This window comes from Scyliorhinus torazame, chromosome 14 (genome assembly GCF_047496885.1).
Source record: "Scyliorhinus torazame isolate Kashiwa2021f chromosome 14, sScyTor2.1, whole genome shotgun sequence".
NCBI lineage: Eukaryota > Metazoa > Chordata > Chondrichthyes > Carcharhiniformes > Scyliorhinidae > Scyliorhinus > Scyliorhinus torazame.
Genome location: NC_092720.1, coordinates 123201672 through 123223054, shown reverse-complemented (window position 1 = coordinate 123223054; position 21383 = coordinate 123201672). Strand labels below are relative to the sequence as shown.

At 47.7% G+C, this 21383-nt stretch overlaps 1 protein-coding gene across 4 annotated transcripts in view; it reads left to right on the top strand.

Moving 5' to 3' along the window:
- Positions 1 to 21383, top strand: part of yeats2 (YEATS domain containing 2) — a 210402-nt gene that overhangs the window by 96621 nt on the left and 92398 nt on the right. For all 4 annotated transcript variants that reach the window (XM_072474759.1, XM_072474758.1, XM_072474756.1 and 1 more), the window contains 2 exons: positions 16303 to 16473; positions 17823 to 18078. In XM_072474759.1, the coding sequence (XP_072330860.1) occupies positions 16303 to 16473; positions 17823 to 18078 (427 nt within the window). The remainder of the gene's footprint in view (positions 1 to 16302; positions 16474 to 17822; positions 18079 to 21383) is intronic.

Sequence of the window (21383 nt, the reverse complement as noted above, 5' to 3'; positions counted from 1 at the left end):
GCAACTGTGTGAGCACGGCCATTGTGCCGCAGGTGGATCGGCAATGGGGGGGGTGGTGTGGATGCGGGTGGGGTGGGTGGGGTTGGGGAGGGGGGTGAGGGTGCTGGGTGGGTGGATGGGTGGGGGGTGTGGGTGGTCGGCTGTTGCCATGGTGTGCGGTCTGTGGCCATACTACCCGATTCCCAAGCCCATCTAGTCACTGAAGCGGGCGGCTATCAGTCTGTCCCGTGCCCGCTGGGCCAGCCGGTAACGGTGGACAGCCACCCGCCTGTGTCTAGCCCGTCTGCCCTGACCATTGCCCCCATCCCCCTCATCTGGGGAGGACTGCGCCTCTTCCTGCTGCTCCTCCACTCCGCCCTCCTCTGCCTGCGGCACATCGCCCCTCTGCTGGGCTATGTTGTGCAGGACGCAGCACACCACAATGATGCGGCCAACCCTATCTGACCGATACTGGAGGGCGCCCCCAGAGAGGTCCAGACACCTGAAACGCGTCTTCAGCACGCCAAAGCACCTCTCTATCACTCCCCTTGTCGCTACATGGGCATCATTGTAGCGGTTCTCCGCCTCATTGCGTGGCCTCCGTATAGGCGTCATCAGCCACGATCGCAATGGGTAGCCCCTGTCACCCAGCAACCAGCCCCTCAGCCGGGGATGGCGTCCCTCGTACCTGCCAGGGATGGATGACCACGACAACACGTATGAGTCGTGTACACTGCCTGGGTAATGGGCGCAGACGTGCAGGATCATCATGCGGTGGTCGCAGACCACCTGTATGTTCATCGAATTGGTCCCCTTCCTATTGGTGAACACGGCCCTGTTTTCTGCAGGTGGCCGCACGGCGACGTGCATCCCATCAATCGCGCCCTGGACCATGGGGAACCCGGCCACGGCAGAGAAGCCCATGGCCTGGGCATCTTGGCTGGCCCGGTCCACAGGGAAGCGGATGTAGCGGTGCGCCATGGCATATAGGGCGTCTGTCACTGCCCGGATGCACCGGTGCACCGATGTCTGCGATATGCCGGACAGGTCCCCACTCGGTGCCTGGAATGACCCCGTTGCATAAAAGTTCAGGGCCACCGTAACCTTGACGGACACGGGGAGAGGGTGTCCCCCGCCAGTGCCACGCGGTAACAGGTGTGCCAGCAGGTGGCAGATGTGTGCCATGGTTTCCCGCCTCATCTGGAGTCTCCTCCTGCATTCCCGGTCCGTGAGGTCCTGGTATGACTGCCGGGGCCGGTACACACGGGGCGCCCTCGGGTGCCTCCGTTGCCGTGGGGCCGCGACGTCCTCCTCCCCCTCCTCGTCCTGTCGGTCAGGTGCCCCTCCAGCCTGACGGCTGCCTGCCTGCCCCTCTGCGGCAGCGTGCGCCGCCTCTCTGGCACGCTCCTCCTCCTCCTCATCCAGGGCAACTTAGACATTAGCGGCTGCCGCCACGGCGGCCAACATCGCTGGATGATCGTAAAACATGACGGCCTGGTGGTGGTGGGAACGACGACATGTCATCATTGCCCATATCCCCTCCTCCCCCCAGCCAGGTGAATGGACCGCATGGGTCCAACTGTTGGAGGCTGGCACCTGGCCAGGTGGACCAACTCACTTGCCCTCCCATCCCCCTCCCCGGCACGGGCCCCCCCACCCCCCTCCCTCCCCGGCACGGACCCCCCATCCTCCTCCCCGGCACGGGCCCCCCATCCCCCTCCCCGGCACGGACCCCCCATCCCCCTCCCCGGCACGGACCCCCCATCCCCCTCCCCGGCACGGGCCCCCCATCCCCCTCCCCGGCACGGACCCCCCATCCCCCTCCCCGGCACGGACCCCCCCCCCATCCCCCTCCCCGGCACGGACCCCCCCCCCCCCCCTCCCCGGCTGCCTTGCGCACACCCGTGCCATTCTCCGACGTCTGCGGCGCCATTAACGCCCCGCCGACTTTTCTCCCTTCGGAGACTTCGGCAACCGTCGGGGGCGGGATTCACGGTGGCCAACGGCCATTCTCCGACCCGCTGGGGGGTTGGAGAATGACGCCCCAGAGTTTTGACACATAGTTGGAGAAATGTGCAGTCAAAACTCCATGTGACACTGAGGCAGGAACATTGTTAACAGGCGAGTCTCCTGCTCTGTGTGTCCGAAAAAACACTTATTGCAGTGACAGTAACTAATTAACAAAAATAAACATTTGAGAAACTTCAAACCACTTCCTCACTTCTGTTGGCAAATCTACCCACACCTTTCAACACCTGTACAGACAGGCTTGCCTAATTGGCTCTCTTCTGTTCTGCTCATTCCAGACTTGGAGGCAGCTGTGTTGCAACTAGGCTAGATACTTTCCACCTGGTCGACTAACATGTTTGACTTTCTGAATAAATTCAAGGGGCCTGTTTTCCTGTCCCAACTTATTCTGTCTTGTAGTGACAGCCACATCAAGGTGGTAATCGTATATTTGACCGGTGTTCAGGGTTTCTGGGGAATGAGATGTATGAAAAAGTTAATTTGAAAGGAAAGGTTAAAGTACTCTAAATTTATAAATTAAAAAAAAAAGTAATAGTGACCGTGACCACTATTATCGCTTGTCATAAAAACCCATCTGGTTAACCAGTGTCCTTTAGCGAAGGAAATCTGCCATCATAACCTGGTTTGGCCTATGTGTGGCTCTTAAATGCCCCCTGAAATACCTGGCAAGTTACCCAGTTCAGGGGATGGGCAACAAATTCGGGCCTTGCCAGCGATGCCTACAATCCCATGAAGAATTAAAGCAAACTACACTTCAAGAATGCTGCAATGGCTGTTTAGCACTTCGGAGGTTATGAAAGGCCCTACATAAATACAAGTTTTCTTTTTCAACCACTTGGCAATGGTATCCTAGATTGGTCAGTGGGACCATCCTCCTCACAACCATTCATGCAGTACTCCCTCCAGCAGCAGATATCAGAGTGGTGGACTGCACTGTCACTCACCAGCTGCTTCTGGCTCCCGTCAGAATAGGAACCAGATCGCATCCGAGCCCCACTGAGATCAAGAGATTTTTGTGAGTTAAGGGTACCAACGATTGTGAGTAAAAGTGATTGGGGTTGAGGCCGGGATCAGTCATAATTTCACGTTGATTGCAGAACAGGCTCAGACGGGCTGATTGGCCTACTTCTGTTCACTCTTTTCAGCTGCAGTAAGGTGAAGGGGCCATTAACTCCAGTGCCCCATTCTCTGTGCAATCCCTTTTTGGGGCGGCGCGGTGACACAGTGGTTAGACTGCTGCCTCACAGTTCCTTGGTCTCGGGTTCAATTCCAGCCTCGGATGACTCTCTATGTGGAGTTTGCACATTCTCCCCGTGTCTGCGTGGGTTTCCTCAAACAGTCCAAAGATGTGCAGGAAAGGTGGACTGGCCATGCTAAGTTGGCCTTTAGTTTCCAAAAGGATAGGTGGGGTTACAGGGATAGGGTGGAGGCATGGGCTTAAATAGGGTGCTCTTTTCAAGGGTCGGTGCAGACCCGATGGGCCGAATGGCCTCCTTCTGCACTGCAAATTCTATGAGTCTATGGGGCATCCACCAGGTGCAAACTGCCAAAGTGGAAAGGTAGTTGGTTGCCAATTCCATGTCAATAATGTTGCACATTAAACTATCCCTCCTCCTTCAGGCAGGAGCTGCCTGGGGGGTAGGAGGTGGATTGATGTGATGCTCAAAGAGGACCTAGATGGGCAGCACTGTGGTGCAGTGGGTTAGCCCTGCAGCCTCACGGCGCCGAGGTCCCAGGTTCGATCCCGGTTCTGGGTCACTGTCCATGTGGAGTTTGCACATTCTCCCTGTGTTTGCATGGGTTTCGCCCCCACAACCCAAAGATGTGCAGCATAGGTGGATTGGCCACGCTAAATTGCCCCTTAATTGGAAAAAATGAATTGGGTACACTAAATTTATTTTTAAAATGAGGACCGAGACCCATATGGCGCTCTGCTTAATTTTCCTCAAGTTAAATGCCCCTGGAGTGAATGCTCCTGGGGTCTTTTGGCAGAAGAAAGTTTCATAGATTATCATAGAATTTACAGTGCAGAAGGAGGCCATTCAGCCCATCGAGTCTGCACCGGCTCTTGGAAAGAGCACCCAAGGTCAACACCTCCACCCTATCCCCACAACCCAGTAACCCCACCCAACACTAAGGGCAATTTATCATGGCCAATCCACCTAACCTGCACATCTTTGGACTGTGGGAGGAAACCGGAGCACCCGGAGGAAACCCACGCACACACGGGGAGGATGTGCAGACTCTGCACAGACAGTGAGTGACCCAAGCCGGAATTGAACCTGTGACCCTGGAGCTGTGAAGCAATTGTGCTATCCACAATGCTACCGTGCTGCCCACATCGTCTGGAGTAGAGCTTAACAGTTCTTCAAACTTGCCAATGTCCGCGATGCGTTACTCCCACCTCCCTTGGCTCTAATGTGTGGAGACCCACTTGACATTTAACTGAATTGTGCGGATGGGGCTAACCCAGGTATTCTGGGGGGGGGGGCTAGAATCATCTCCAGTCTTACTGCTCAAGGTTCAAAATTATTGGTCACTCGTTTAAGCACCCAGATGTTGCTAAGTACTATAAAATGGTCCAAACATACTGGGTGTGGAGAATTTGTGACCTTCGTTTGCCCGTGATCTTGCCTTTGCATGGGGTTGACCCCAGCCAACGCTGCACAGCAGCGTATTAATAAAACAGTCCTCCCATTCACATAGCAGCTGCCCAGAATTAATTGATGCCACCCACCTGAATACTTTTGTGGTTAGCTTCCCTGTTGAATGGATTGTTTGAAACAAATGTGTATGTTGCAATAGAAACTTGACCCTCCAGCTGCGAACACTTCACGTCCCAGTGTACAGCTGACAGGGTTGAGAATGGAATGATCAGTGGTAGTGTGCCTGTGGTCTTGGGAAGGGCAGGGGTTGCTGTGGTGTTTGGAGTGACTGCCTATTTCCTTGCTGAGCTACATTGGTCCCAATCTGCAAATTCTTGATATTTAAAATCTCCATCCTTGTTTTCAAAATCCCTCCATTCCCTCACCCCTCACTATCTCTGTAATCTCCTTCAACCCTCCCAAGATGTCTGTGCACCTGTTGCGCATCCCTGATATTATTCACTCCCCCTTTGGGGGCTCTGCCTTCAGCTGCCAAGACTTATGCTCTAGATCACCCTCTTGTAACCTCTCTGCCTTCTTAAAACCTGGCTCTCTGACCCATCGTTGGTCAGCTATGAGCTATCTTAATTTCTCCTTATGAGGCTTGGTGCCAAATTTTATAATCAATTGTGAAGCGCCTATGTTGAAGACGCGATGGAAAATGTTTGTTATTGAATGGGAGTGCATTGGTGTTGGAACCCTCATTGTGGTATGATGCAGACACAGAATCAGAGTGTAGTAGTGCGCAACGTGGTCAGGAGTACAGTGGTGCTGGATTTGCTGGAAACCCCATTGCGGTATGATGGGGTGACTGAAAGGGAGTGCATTGGCGCTCATGTTTACTGAATAGGAATGCAGTGGTGATTGAGATGGCCACCTGGGCGTGCAGTGGTGTTCAGCTGGTGAGTTGTTCAGGGCACAGCTGTGATTCTGTGATAAAATAAACACAGGAAATACACAGCAGGTTTGTCAATATAAAGTCAGCAAACTGGTCCTTGATTCAAATCAGGCTCGATTCCAAGAATTCAGTGGGAGGCGGCAGTTGTTAGCAAAACATTGCATGTTCGTCAGAGAACATGATATTCTGGTTCCTTAAACAGAGTAAACTGTAATTTAGTTCAATGACATTGGAAAAGAACCTTACATGCTAGACAGACTGAAATTAGTCTTAACCACCAGATAATAATCTTGTCAGCCCATGAATGCCACCCCACCGCCACCTTCACAGGATCCTGCTACGGGGCAACCTGTTTAAGGTGTTCAGTCCCTTCTAGAGTGCAGACCATGGTCCTGTGATGTGCAAAGGACCCTGATTGGACTTTTATGATAAACCTGGTCAGAGCCTAATCTGCTGAATGGTAATGGATAGTGCTGAGAGCCTGCTGCATTGTTGAAAGTGCCATCCTTGGGATAAGACCGTAAACTTAAAATTCTTCCAGTAGATGTTCGCAGCACTATTCAAAAGCAATGAGGACCATTCTACACTGTCTTGGCCAACATTCCTGTGTCCTTCAGTCAGCAGCACTAAGAACAGATCTGTTCATTATTCATCTCGCTTCTGCTTGTGTGATCCATATCTGCCTCATCTTCCCACTTTGCAACAGTCCCTACAATTCAAAATGAACCACCATGTGGCAAGTTTTAAAAGGTGATGAGACAAGGTAATGTGCAGATAAATGTGAATGAGGATTTTATTCAGGAATGACGGTCACAAAATTATAACGTCACTGGACTAGCAATCCAGAAGCTCAGGCCCTGGGGACACGGGGTTCAAATCCACCATTGGAGCTGGTGGAATTTAAATTCAATGAATAAATCTGGCCTCTAAAAGCTCTTTTCAGTAATAGCGATCATGTAACTATCACTGTTGAAGAAACCATCTGGTTCATTAATGTACTTGAGGGAAGGAAATCTGCCATCCTTACCCGGTCTGGCCTACATATGACTCCAGACCCACAGCAATGAGGTTGATGTTTCACTACCCTCTGCAATGATGGAGCAAGCCAGTCAGTTCAAGGGCAATTAGGCGGCACGCACATCCCATGAAAGAATAAAGAGAAACAACAAACTGGCATCAAATGACCTCTGCTGCCAACATTTGCTCAATCATTACGGCCCCTTTTACTCACACGCTTGGGTAGATCTGAATATGTGGAGTGTTCGCCGAGGTCGGGCCTCGTTTAAATCTGTTAGCTTCTTCCAACTCCTCCTGAGAAAACCCATCAACCTTTGGTTGGGAAGATTAACCAATCGGGATGGTCCTGGAGGAAGGGGAGGGAGTCTAGGCTGAGAAGAGCAAGTGTGGAGGTCAGCAACATTTGTGTTCTATTATTTGAAAGGACCCAGCAAAGCAGAGGAATATTAAGAACAGGAGTTGACCTCTCAACTGCTCAAAACGGCTTTGATGTCCAATTCGGTCATGGCTGATTGGGAATTTAACTCCGTCCACCCATCTCGTTTGCACTCCTACTTCTAATGAACAAAACAAAAATTGCTCTGAAGTGGCAGATCAGGACCTTGACAACCATTTCTACCACTAATAAGCACAAACACTGCTCTTCCTGATGACTCAGTAGTCTAAGGCGGTATTGAATTGAATTATTAACAGCCATTCTTGCACAATCCACCCCCTCCCCTTTGTTCCAAGCTCATTTGCATTCAATGGAAATGCTTTTTTTTTGTTGCCAATTTCCTCCCTCCCCCAAATTTGTTTACATAGAATATATGGAACAGAAACTGGCTGTTCGATCCAACTGCTCTGATTGATTGTTTATGCTCCACCTGAACCACCTCCTACCTCTCCTCATCAAGGGGCTGGTTTAGCACAGGGCTAAATCGCTGGCTTTGAAAGCACACCAAGGCAGGCCAGCAGCACGGTTCAATTCCCGTACCAACCTCCCCGAACTGGCGCCGGAATGTGGCGACTAGGGGCTTTTCACAGTAACTTCATTTGAAGCCTACTTGTGACAATAAGCGATTATCATTTCATTTCATTTTCATATCATCTGACCTTTTCAGCAGTATCTTCTGTTCCTCGCCCGCCCAAGTATTTAGCTGAATTGCATCACCCGACTGAGAGTTGCTACATAGGTGCTGGGTTCTTTCTCTTCAGCGCCTCTCCCAAGTGGCTACATGGGCCTGGTTAAGAGTGTCAGTAAATGGATTATTCAGCAAGAAGGGACATCATACTCAGACAGGATCTTCTCCCCGCCTGGTATCTACATGCGCATTTTCAAGCAAGAATTACTGATTGGGACTGGGAACAGTGGCTGAATTTTTACCCCCACCTAGACCCAATGGACAGTTTGGAGTACCGCTCTGACTGAGGTGTTCATGCCTTTGTGGCATGGCACCGTGCTGGGCCTGGCAATTTACCCTCATACTGAAAACTGAAATGTATCCTGTTGCTACTCATAGGAAAATGGGCAGGTGTGTGTAGTGAAGCAGTGCAACACTTTCATCGAAATGCCACGAGTGATTCTGATTTTCAGCAGCAATTTTGATGTAAAACTGCACCCACAGCGCATCGAATCTGCACCAACCCTCCGAAAGAGCACTCTACCTCGGCCCAATTCCCCACCCAATCCCCGTAACCCCACCGAACCGTTGGACACTTGGGGGCAATTTAGCATGGCCAATCCTCTTAACCTGCACATCTTTGCACTGTGGGAAGAAACCCGGAGCAGCCGGAGGAAACCCACGCAGATACGGGGAGGAAGTACAAACTCCAGACTGTCCCCCAAGGCCGGAATTGAACCCGGGTCCCAGGCACTGGAAGGCAGATAACCACTGTTCCACAGTGCCACCCGCAATATAACAAAGTGTAGGCGTGCTGTCTGCCTGCCTCTGTGCTATTTAGTTTCGGATTCAGTGAGCAGTCAGCTTGGCAAAGATGCTCTCCTGAGTCACGGCATTGAGACGGTAAACCTTCCGCACATTATGCAGTTCTGATTTTTGTCACTTCCGAATGCTTCCAGAACTCAGTGGCACAATATTGAAATTAGAGTCAGGCCGTTTTGGAATAATATTAGAAAGCCCACTTTCGCATTAGGATGAATATTTGAGACTTAGGCCCCATACAAATGGCCCTGGGATGACTTGAAGTTTTAAGATTGGGATCAATAGATTTTTTTTGTTAGGTGAGGTTAACAAGGGATACAAATCAAAGTTGGATAAATGGAGTTGAGGTACAGCACAACCGTGAATGGTGGAATAGGCTCAAGGGACTCAACGGCCTACTCCTGATTGCTGCATAAACCCAGACCGTGTAAGCATTTAAATAGCTCCTGTCACAACCTCAGTACGTCTCTATTAAATACAATGTTTGAGGTATAGTCCCTGTTGCAATGTAAAAAGTCTGACTAAAAGCCAGCACAAACAGCGATGAAATAAATGATCAGATCATTTGTTTGAGTGATGTTGAATGAGGGCTAAATATTTGCCAGGATATCAGGAAGGACTCCCCTGCCCTTCTCTAAAATGATGCCATGGGATCTTTTACATCCATATGAGAAGGCAGACGGAACGTTCGTTTATTGCCTCATCAGAAGTGCGGCACCACTGATAGTGCAGCACTCTCTAATACTGCAATACAGTGTCAGCCGAGGTTTCGTGGTCAAGATTCTGGGGTGGGTTTTTAACCCAAGAAACCTGACTCATAGGAGAATGCTCACCTGAGCCAAGCTGACACTCAACGCCTGACGAGGTGCAGTACAAGACAGAGTGACAGAATCATCAGAGGTGACAATTCGTGCCTTGATTGGATTGGATTTTGTTTATTGTCACGTGTGCCGAGGCACAGTGTAAAGTATTTTTCTGCGAGCAGCTCAACAGATCATTAAGTACATGCAAAGAAAAGAAAATACATAATAGGGCAACACAAGGTACACAATGTAACTACATAAACACTGGCATCGGGTGAAACATACAAGGGTGTATTGTTAATCAGGTCAGTCCATAAGGGTCGTTTAGGAGTCTGGTAACAGTTTGAGTCTGTTTGTGCGTGTTCTCAGACTTTTGTATCTTCCACATCTAGCTATAATCTAGGTGCAAGGTCCGTGGAAACCTCAGAGAAAGGGCAATAAGTTGGAGTATTTATGCTTGTTTCTACAAGGTTTGCACTGTAGTTTACAGTAGGAGGTCAGGGAACCCTCGTGGATAATACTGGCCCAGGGCTATTCTCTCTTTGGAGGTGACTAGATCTGGCACTTGAAGTGTTAACATGCATGTCTATATTTTGAAAACGTCATCAGTCAGAAAATCCACGTGGAGGATATATCCTGGCCAATCTTTTTCTATACAGTTTCAAGTTTAGCACTCCACCTTGTGGAGTTTGGTAGCAATGTGATAGAAAACCAAACTGATAAGCACAAAGCTATATAATTTTACCCTCCTTGGCGACTCACGATCCATCATTGGGCAGTCAAAACATAATCTGGGCAACTTGTATCATCAAGTCGGCATTTTTTCTGGTATCATTCTGTCCAGAGATGGAAAAGAGGGCTGGCACATGAAGGGTTAAGGTGCATGTTTATGTTTTGAAAACCAGTCAGTCTGAAAGTCCTCATGAAGGATGGAAGCTCAGTATCTTTTTTCTAAAAATAAGTTTAGAGTACCCAATTCTTTTTTTCCAATTAAGGGGCAATTTAGCATGGCCAATCCACCTACCCTGCACATCATTTTGGGGTGTAGGGGTGAGACCCACACAGGCACGGGGAGAAGGTGCAAACTCCACACGGATAATATCCTCCTTCTTCACGGTTAACATGGTCCCCACTTTTCAATTGTCTGTAGATTTTGATATTATTCTCCTGAGTCCAGATTGCTCATCCAGTTTTTTTTATTAAGAGCTGCAGTAGTTGTAATACTGACCCCAGGACATAGCCAGTGTTGATATCCGTCCAGTCCGAGGGACATGCATCAACCACTAATTTTGCCTCCTCTCCTTCAGCCAACTTTCAAACTATGCTGCAGCTCTTTACCATTATGTATCGTTCGTATAATCCAGAAAACTCCTGCGCTGCATGAGACACGGCGGCATTAGGTCTGTTGCCTCACAACACCAGGCCCGGGTTCAACTCCAACCTTGGATGACTGACTGTGGAGTTTGCACATTCCCCCTGTGTCTGCGTGGGTTTCCTCCGAGTGCTCCGATTTCCTCCTACAGTTCAAAGATGTGCAGGTTTGGTGGATTGGCCGTGTTGAATTGCCCCTTTGTGTCCGAAAAGGTTAGATAGGGTTACTGGGTTATAGGGTAGGGGCGTGGGCCTGGCTAGGATGCTCTTTCAGAGAGTGGATGCAGGCTCGATGGGCGGAATTGCCTCTTTTTGCTCTGCAGGGATTCTGTAATTTAATGATTATTCCATGGGCATCAATTCCAGCATTCGCACCAACCCTTTGTCCTTCAGCTGCCTGAGATTTTGTGCAGTCAGCCGGAGTACATGCCCAGTACATGCCTGCCAGCCAGGAAATCCATCTGCCCGCTTCCAGCGATAAGGGGATGCCCCAGGGCTCTACACACTCTGCCTCGCCCATGAGAATATTATCCTGGTAGACTGGCGTCCAGCAGTAAATTAGTAAGAAACTTGAATCTCTGCCTCCTTAGTGCCATTTGCCTTACTCCTTACTAAACCAATGGGGTACTCCTGGAGTTGTTGAGAACTTGGCGTAACTGGGATGATTTATTTTCTCCGACTCCTGCTGGATTTACAACAGAGGTGCAGCTAATCCTAGAAGAAATTCGGGCCAAGTATCACTGTCCCTACTTCATTAGCGAATTCCTTTTTATAAATCCAACTGCTGTTCTTAATTGAGCCTAGTCAATCACAGTGAATAGTAAATTTATTCTGTATTGTGGCCTCTGGCAGCTTACCCGCTACTGAATTTAGGCTCACTGACCTCTTTTTCCCTTTCCCTCTCCCACTGTGTAAAGGTTTTTGAAAGATTATGGCAAGAACCTTGGCTATTTTCTCTTTGACGTTCCATGCGTTCTTCGACACATTGTCAGAACCTAATTTTTCCAGTTTGGGTTCAGCTTTTCATTCAGCATTGTTTCCAATCTGGCAGTTCTATCTGAATGACTAACTTTGTCCTCTTGTGCCCTTTTATCCCCATCACCACACTCTACAGTGAAAACCAAGGCAAAGGACTCCTCTAGTAACACCCACATTCCTTCATCCACTATAAAATTTCCTTTTTCCTCCCTAATTGCCCCATTATTCATTTACTTTTACATCTCCAATCATTGCTCCCCTTTCTTTAGTTATTCTTTCAAACTCAGTGTTTATAAATTCCTTTACTATTTCCAATAATGTTATTTATTGTCAGTATATTTCCTACCCTTCTTTGTCTTCCTACTAATTTATGCTTCTAAATGTTCTGTTCTTGGTTTGAGTTTTTTTCCCCCAGACCTGCTATTTGGACCTTTATAAATTTTAAAATTCTGTATTGTGCCTTCACTTCTGGTGTGAATGGGCTGGTGGGAATAGGTTTGGTGTTGTACCATAGTTGTCTTCTCTTTGAAGATTTCCTATTGGCTCTGACTCACAATTTTTATTTTCTATTTATTTGGGCCCGTTCCTTTTTCTCTGTTTCTGGAGATGTGAGCGACACTCGGCAAGGCCAGACCTATTGGCCACCCTTGAGAAGTTGACAGTGGGCCATCATCGTGAACTATTACGGTCCTTGTGATGATGAATAGAATCCGTCTTAATTGACATTGGCATTATCTTTTTCTCTCTTTTCATTTTGAACCTCCTCCTTCAGATAGCATGACCTAAGAGGGCATTGGCAACCATGGACTTCCATTGGATTGGTCCATGGTTACGCTCAGCAAAGTACTTCAGTGGTTTGCCATTGCCTTCTACAGTATGGCTGATCAGGAATCTCTCCCACTCTTACTGCATACCTTCAGACATACTGGGAGCATCTAAAGGTTGATAATCAACCTGTTTAGCCAAGTTTGGAAGGAATAACAGGAAGACAGAGTACTGGGCTAATGGTAAGATTCCTGGCAGTGTGGATGAGCAGAGAGATCTCGGTGTCCATGTACATAGATCCCTGAAAGTTGCCACTTTGTTAAGAAGGTGTACGATGTGTTCGCTTTTATTGTTAGAGGGATTGAGTTTCGGAGCCATGAGGTCATGTTGCAGCTGTACAAAACTCTGGTGCGGCCGCATTTGGAGTATTGCGTGCAATTCTGGTCGCCGCATTATAGGAAGGATGTGGAAGCATTGGAAAGGGTGCACAGGAGATTTACCAGAATGTTGCCTGGTATGGAGGGAAGATCTTATGAGGAAAGGCTGAGGGACTTGAGGCTGTTTTCTTTAGAGAGAAGAAGGTTAAGAGGTGACTTAATTGAGGCATACAAGATGATCAGAGGATTGGATAGGGTGGACAGTGAGAGCCTTTTTCCTCAGATGGTGATGTCTAGCACGAGGGGACATAGCTTTAAATTGAGGGGAGATGGATATAGGACAGATGTCAGAGGTAGGTTCTTTACTCCGAGAGTAGTAAGGGCGTGGAATGCCCTGCCTGCAACAGTAGTGGACTCGCCAACACTAAGGGCATTCAAATGGTCATTGGATAGACATATGGACGATAAGGGAATAGTGTAGATGGGCTTTAGAGTGGTTTCACAGGTCGGCGCAACATCGAGGGCCGAAGGGCCTGTAATGCACTGTAATGTTCTATGTTCTATACCTTCCATGGTCATCAAGTCCTGAAGTGGGGCTTGACCCTGGAACTTCTGGTCTAGAGGTAGGGATCTAGCAGTGCACCACAAGATCTTTAATTTTGATATCAAACCTAATTACCTGATGGTCACTGTTCTTAGTTCTTTCCCTCCCCTTATATTACCACTTGCTGCACTTCATTTCCTAAATGTTCCCTGAGTCTTTGGGGGCTAAAGAAGGTGGAAAGATGTTTTGCACAAAAAGGTGGCGGTGGACTTCAAATTAATACAGGAAGAATAGTGTAATTGGCAAATGAGCTTCAATATAGAGAAGTGCAAAGCACAGCATTTTGGCGGGAAAAAGAATTGGACTACATTCTGCTTTGGAATAAGTGTTTAAATGAGCTAGAGGGACAGAGGAACCAGGTACACAAATCATTAACAGCAGTGACACAGACCATAAGGCCATCAATAAAAAGCAAACAAAGCACTGGGGTTAATTTTTAGCAGGATAACAGGGAATAGTTCAGTTCTCCAAGTTCTAGAAAGTAAATAGAGGCACTGGAGAAGGTTACGTAGAAGATTAATAAGAATGTTACCAGAAGTGAGAAGTTTTACCTGTCAGAAAGATTAAATAGGTTGGGATTCCTTTCTCTAGAACGCATGACCTGATAGAGGTCCTCAAAATTATGACATCTTGATTCATAAGGAGTAAAGCAATTTTATAATGCCTTGCATATCCGTAGCATGTCCCAAAACATTTCACTGCCAATGAAGCTGTTTTGAAGTGTTGGGCTGTAAGAAACACGGCAGCCAATTTGCACACAGCGAGATGCCATAACAATGCGATAATGGCCAGATAATCAATTTTAGTGATGATGGCTGAGGGATGGGATGATTATATATGTATTTTTAATATTGATTTTAATATATATATAAAATCCTGATTGGCGAGGATACTGACTGATCTAGTAGTGCCATCGGTCTGTGCCCGCCTGAGAGAATAGGTATAGCCTCGGTTCAATGTCTCGTCTGAAAGTCGACTCCTCCAACACAGCAGTACTGCACTGACGTTATATGCCCAACTCTCTAGAGTGGGGCTTGAATTGACAACTTTCTGATGCAGAGGTGAGGGTGTGTGTTTTGGTTTGATGTAACACATGTATTTCTGGTGCCTTCTGTTTAAAATAAAGTACTAAAAATGAAGCATTTATGAGAATGTATTGAGCGAGCCTGGCCATGTTCAATACTAATACACAAGCACAAGCCAGTGTCAACCTTGTGTCACAGTGATAGCAATGTTGCCCCTGTGTGAAAGATCATGAACAACTGGCTTGTAATGCAGAACACGGCCAGCAGGGCGGGTTCAATTCCCGCACCGGCCTCCCCGAACAGGCGCCGGAATGTGGCGACTAGGAGCTTTTCACAGTAACTTCATTGAAGCCAACTTGTGACAATAAGCGATTATTATTATTATAAGTGCCAATTCTGAGCGCACAGTCTAAGCCGACAGTTCAGTGCACAGCTGAAAGTGTCACCATTTGGATGTGGTGCTAAACCAAGGCCTTGTCTGTCTGTTCAGGAGGTCACTGTTTAAAAATAAGGGGTCGTCTATTTAAGAGGGAGATGAGGAGAATGTTTTTCTCTCAGAGAGAGTTGGGCCTTTGGGTCTCCCTTCCTCCAAGGTGATGGAAACAGGGCGGCACGTTAGCACAATGGTTAGCAGTGCTGCCTCACGGCACCAAGGACCCAGGTTAGATCCGGGCCCTGGGTCACTGTCCGTGGGGAGTTTGCACATTCTCCCTGTGTCTGCGTGGGTCTCACCCTCACAACCCAAAGATGTGCAGTTAGGTGGATTGGCCGCACTAAACTGCCCCTTAATTGGAATTTGTTTTTAAAAAAGTGATGGAAGAAGAGGCTTTGAATATTTTTAAGGCTGAGTTAGATAGATTCTTGATTAAAAGGGGGTGAAAGATTATCGGGATAGGCAGCAATTTGGGGTTGAAGTTACAATCAGGTTTGCCATGATCTTATTGAATGGCGGAGCAAGCTCGAGTGGCCTGCTCCTGCTCTCTGTGCGGCACGCTGGCACAGTGGGCAGCACTGTGGCACAGTCGTTAGCACTGCTGCCTCACAGCACCAGGGACCTGGTTTTGATTCTGACCTTAGGTGACTGTCTCTGTGGAGTTTGCACATTCTCCCCGTGTCTGCGTGGGTTTCCTCCGGGTGCTCCAGTTTCCTCCCACAGCACAAAGATGTGCAGGTTAGGTGAATTGGCCATGCTAAATGGCTCCTTAGGGTGGGGTTGCAGGAATAGGGCGGGCGATTGGGCCTAGGTAAAGTGGTCTTTCGAAGGATCGGTGCAGATCTGATGGGCCGAATGGCCTCCTTCTGCACTGTAGGGATTCTATGACTTCATATGTTCGTATCCCACGCCATTGTTTGAAGAGCAAGGTTTTATTCCAGTGTCTGGCCAACATTCATCTGTAAGCAAAACAACCAAAAACATGTTTATCGCAATACTGTGGGATCTTCCTGCCTGCAGGTTGACTGCTGCTTTGGCCTTTGACAGCGCCTACACTTCAAAAGGAGTTACTTGGCTTCAAAGCATTTGGGACCCCCATGCTCAATAAATGCAATTTTTTTTTCTTCCCTTCACAGTTAAATGGCTCTCAACAGCCATTAACAGTTGAGCTACAGGAATTGAATTGCTAGTCATTGTGAATTATATTGAACATTAACAGTCATTTCTCTCAACACCTGTCTGTCCATTGGATGCTTTGAGAGGGGTTATATGGCTGATGCTGGATTGGGGTGGGGGGTTGAGAAGGGTGAGGGGCTAAAATTGATATATTCTGGAAAGCTGGCACACGTTATTGGAAGCTTATTAGCAATAGCTGAAACGTATGCCTTATCTTGTGTTTCTGAGAGCTGTTGCCATGCCCCTTTAATTAAAGGGTTTCTGGTTGTACTTTGCAGGTCATCATCAAACAGGAACCAGGAGAAGCAGTGGGCCAGCAGTCGGGGGTCACAGCCATGTCCACACAGCAGGCTGTGCAGCAGTTTGTGACTGTGAAAGGTGGCCAGGTGATTGCCGTCTCCCCCCAGAAACACAGCAGTGGACTTGGGGCGGGAGCCACTCAGACAAAGGTAGAGTCTTTTGGATGTCACTTTTTATGGATCAGCAACGAGCAGGCCTGATGGGCAGTGCAAGCGCGCTGCCACGTTATCACAGAGCGGGTGATGGATGCCATCACTGATACTGTGTGCACTTTGGAATCCTGTAGCTGAGAGGCTGTTCCCCTGTCGATGTCGCACATCAGGTGTCCTGCGCTGAACTCACAGGAATATTTTACACCACAGAAGGAATACCTGTAAAGAGGTACAATTCCAAAACAGGCGTCCAATATAATCAAGGCCCACATGTGGATCAGTATGCAGCCTTAAGACAGGCTGGTGCTTTGATTGCTAAAAGACCCTCTTTTTAATGACCGATGTACGCACACTATATTTCTTCAAAGATAAAATTAGCTGGATTCCTGTTCCTGAGCACTATCCAGTGATCTCCCGAGCTGGAAAATGCACACACATGGACAACGGGTGAGGATTGAATCAGGCTCCGCTCTGGTGACCTTTGTGGTCTGTTAGCTTGCCGAAGCTCACTGTCAGCTTATACTTCAAAAATGGCCACTTCTGGGCAAGGGACTAGAGCAGCGATGGGCAACCTCGGCTAGTGAGGCTGCAAAATTGAAATTGGGCATGTCTGCGAACCATGGCCTCATGAATAAGAATAAATACACTTAGTACGCCATAAATTTCATAATGAGTTACAGAAAATGCTTAATCATTTATATATTAATAGAACTGTCATCAACTTCAAATGGTAAAAACAAAATAAAAATTTACACTTTGGACACGGCTCTCAGTCAATGTTGTGCAATCAGCATGAACCCACTTCACTTTACCTTGCTTTACGTGCGGATCACTTCAGTCAAACTGTACCCCAAACAAGAGTCAGTCTGCAGGAGAGAAGCAAGGTCAGCAAAAGTTCCATCTGATCACCTTGTACCCTTCCTCTCGTTTTCTATAAATGGTGCAGATCCTGCGAACCTCCATTGAATCTCCCCTAATTTCGCGATCTTCCGGGAAAGGCAGAAAAAAGCAGGAAAATTAAATCCCAAGACCAATTTGGGAAGAAATCGGGGAAGTTCTTTCTCCCACCGCAAGAGCAATAATCCAAGCTAGCCCTCAAACCTACGTCAACAACTTGAAGTGTCTTCCACTCTCAGGAACTCCCCAGCTCTCTCTTAGAAAGACACGTAATCTGATTGAAAAGTCAACAACTCTGTGACTAGTAATACTCCTCATTTCTAATTTAACCATCTGCTTTCTCATTTCATACAGATGGCCTCTGGCAGTCCCATCCCTATTTAACTCCAAGTAAGCTATCCAGTGGGTTCAATTGGTTTAGTAATACTGCACTATTTGCTTGCCCACAGGTGGTTGGGATTCCGGTAGGTTCAACCTTGCAGCCGGTGGTGAAGCAGGCAATGGCACTCAGTGGCGGGCAGATAATTGTTGCCAAACCAGGCACTACCATTGCCCGGGCCATCGGACAGAAGCAGATTGTGGCCCAAGGGGTGGCGAAGGCTGTGGTGAGCGGAGCGAGCGGAACCATCGTTGCTCAATCTGTGCAGGCGGTCACCAAGGCTCAGAGTTCGTCCACTGTCCAAAAATCAAGCTCCCAAGGCTCAGGTAGGGAGAGACGCTAGTCTCTGCTTCTGAAACAGCAAATCTCAGCGACGGATTTTTAAACAACTGCGCTCTTACTGATTAAGTGGCCGTGACATTCACGGGGATGACCGATGCTGCCGTGAGTGCCCCTTGTTAGTGAACCTGTTGGGCTGGGAACCTGGATTGTGTCCAGTGGCTGTTGGACATTGGCTGTGCTTTCTGCCACTTGAGTTGTGCTGGTGTAGGATATCTCTGTAGTTTATGGTGAAACTACAAAGAATTCTATCGCTCCACACATAGTCTTGCCCATTGCTCTTTTTAAAAAACTATGAGGTATCATTTTGACGTTGTGAGATATAGGCCAAATCAATTCAGCCGACCATTTTATATCTTCCCAATTTTCAAGTCAATTGAATTTAAATTCAGGTAGGATGTATAGCAGGTGGATGATTGAATATTGCTTGGTTTTCATGCTAACCCAAAGTCATAATGAGCCTCCCTGAGTGCCGTATTTATCATGTTTCACAGCTCAGTCTGCAGGATACTGTTTGAACTTGATCCCGACAAAAACCCTTTCAAAATAATAATAATCGCTTATTGTCACAAATAGACTTCAATGAAGTTCCTGTGAAAAGCCCCTAGTCGTCACATTCCGGCGCCTGTTCGGGGAGGTCGGTACGGGAATTGAACCTGCGCTGCTGGCATTGTTCTGCATTACAAGCCAGCTGTTTAGCCCACTGTGATTCAGAGAGTCCAGCTATGCTTTGCATCTGCTAAGTTTCTGTGTTTGGACCAGTAACGATTTTGTACAGGTTGAAATGTGGAAAAATAATTGTCACCATTAAAGTTTTTAGTTCTAACTACACTGACAGAAGGAGAGGCCTTCAGAAAAAGGAGCACCTCATCACAGCCTGACCTTAATTAAATAACACCAGTGACGGCCGTTCCATCCAGTGCTGGCTGAAGAAACATTAGGCAGAGGAAGGGCAACATATTGCAGAACTATGGGGCAGAATTGGGGGAAGAAGGACTAATAAGATAGATCTTACAGAACCAGGACAGGCCTGATGGACTGAATGAGCCTCTTATGTGCTGTATGATTCCATGATATTGAGGATAAACATCTTTTTTTAAATTGCCAGCTTTGCTACCAGGCCAGAGAGCTATAGGCCTTTTTCTGCTGTGGTAATTTGAGCTCCACAGCACCACCTCTCCACATTCCCATGCACCTTCCAAGCCTCCTGAAGTAAACCACTGTGACCCTAAAAATAACCATTGCGCTCCAGTGGTGGTCAGAATCCAACAACTCCTGGTGCTTTGGTGGGAGCTGCCTGACTACTGTCTCCAAGTGCTATACTCCAGAGAGAGGGACATATCTGAAAAGGCCTTTAGTGGTTTTCCTGAGAAGCATCTGTTAATTACACATGAGATTAGCTGCTGTGCACTGATGTTTCAGTTTCATGTATATCAGTGCTGAAAGGTTTAGATTTAGTTCAGTTCTCTTAGGCTATTTGCGGGTTCTGTTTGAGTCAATCTGATTTAAATGGGATGATTTAACAGAACAGATTATCCTAAAGTGAAAATCATATCTCGGTCACGTCAGGACATATTTAGGTGGTAGAGTTTGTGGGTTCGGAAGGTGCAGTCAAAGGAGCCTTCGCAGGTTCCACAGTCCATCCTGTTGACACACTGTTGCGGTGTGTCAACAGGCAGCACGGTAGCATAGTGGTTAGCACAATTGCTTCACAGCTCCTGGGTCCCAGGTTCAATTCTCGACTTGGGTCACTGTCTGTGCGGAGTCTGCACGTTCTCCCCATGTGTGCGTTTCCCCCAGTTTCCTCCCGCAGTCCAAAGATGTGCAGGTTAGGTGGATTGGCCATGATAAATTGCCCTTAGTGTCCAAAATTGCCCTTGGTGTTGGGTGGGGTTACTGGGTTGTGGGGATAGGGTGGAGGTGTGGGCTTGGGTGGGGCGCTCTTTCCAAGAGTCGGTGCAGACTTGGTGGGCCGAATGGCCTCCTTCTGCACTGTAAATTCTATGATTCTATGTTGCGCTGGTGATGGAGGGAATTAATGTTTAAGCTAATGTTGTGGATAGAGTGCTGATCAAGAGGGCAGATTTGTCCTGGATGGTATTGTTTTTCTTGAATGTTGTTATCACACCCCTGACTTGTACATTGTAGATGGTGGTCAGGCTTTGAGGGGATCAGAGCAGAGTTACTCGCTATAGAATCCCCAGCTGCTGACCTGCTCTTGTATCCACAATATTTATATGACTGGTCCAGTTCAGTTTCTGCTCCGTGGTAACCACAAGCTATTGATGGTGGAGTATTCAGCAACGGTAATCTGTGGAACTTCAAGGAGAACTAGTTGGATTCTCTCTTGTTGGTGATGGCGTTGCCTGGCACTTGTCTTCCATGAATGTTACTTGCCACTCCAGTTCAAGCCTGAATGTTGCCCACGTCCCACTGAATGCACGGCTGCTTCTGAATCTGAGGAGTAGCAAATGGTGCTGAACATTGTGCAGTCATCAGAGAACAACTTGACTTCTGAGCTTGTAATGGAGGAAAGATCACTGATAGAGCAGCTGAAGATGGTCGGACCTAGGACATGACCCTGAGGAACTCCTGAAACGATGTCCTGGGACTGAGATGACTGCCTGGAGGAACTGAGGTTATTCTCCTTTGAGAAGAGAAATTTGAGAACAGACTTGATAAAAGTATTCAAAATGACAAGGGGTCTGCACAATGGATAGGAAAGAATGTAGAAAGATCGAGAACCAGAGGACACTGATCCAAGGTGATTGACAAAAGAAGCAATAGCGACACAAGGAAAATACTTAATTTATTATGCAGGGAGTGGCTCGGACCTGGGATGCCCTGCCTGTAAGGGTGATAGAGGCAGATTCAATCATGGCTTTCAACAGCAATTTGGATCATTATCTGAAGAGGAAAATTTGCAGGACTATGGGGAAAAGACAGGAGAGTGCCGCAAGGTGAATTTGTCTTTCAGAAAGCCAGCACAGCCACAATGGGCCAAATGGGCCCTTTCTGTGCTGTGATCAGTCTACCATTCTATAACCACAGCCATCTTCCTTTGTACTACTAGGTTCGGCTCCAAACAGTGGAAGATTTTTCCCTTAATTCTACCGCTCCCGATGGTGGAAGGTGATTCAGTTGTGGTTTTCAGAAGGGAATTGACTGATTATCTGAAGAGTTAAGATATGTAGGGCTGCAGGCTGAAGGCGGGGACGTGGACTAGCCGAGTTGTTCTCGCAAAGAGCTGGCACAGATATCACTGGCTGAATGGCCTCCTTCAGCGCCGTAA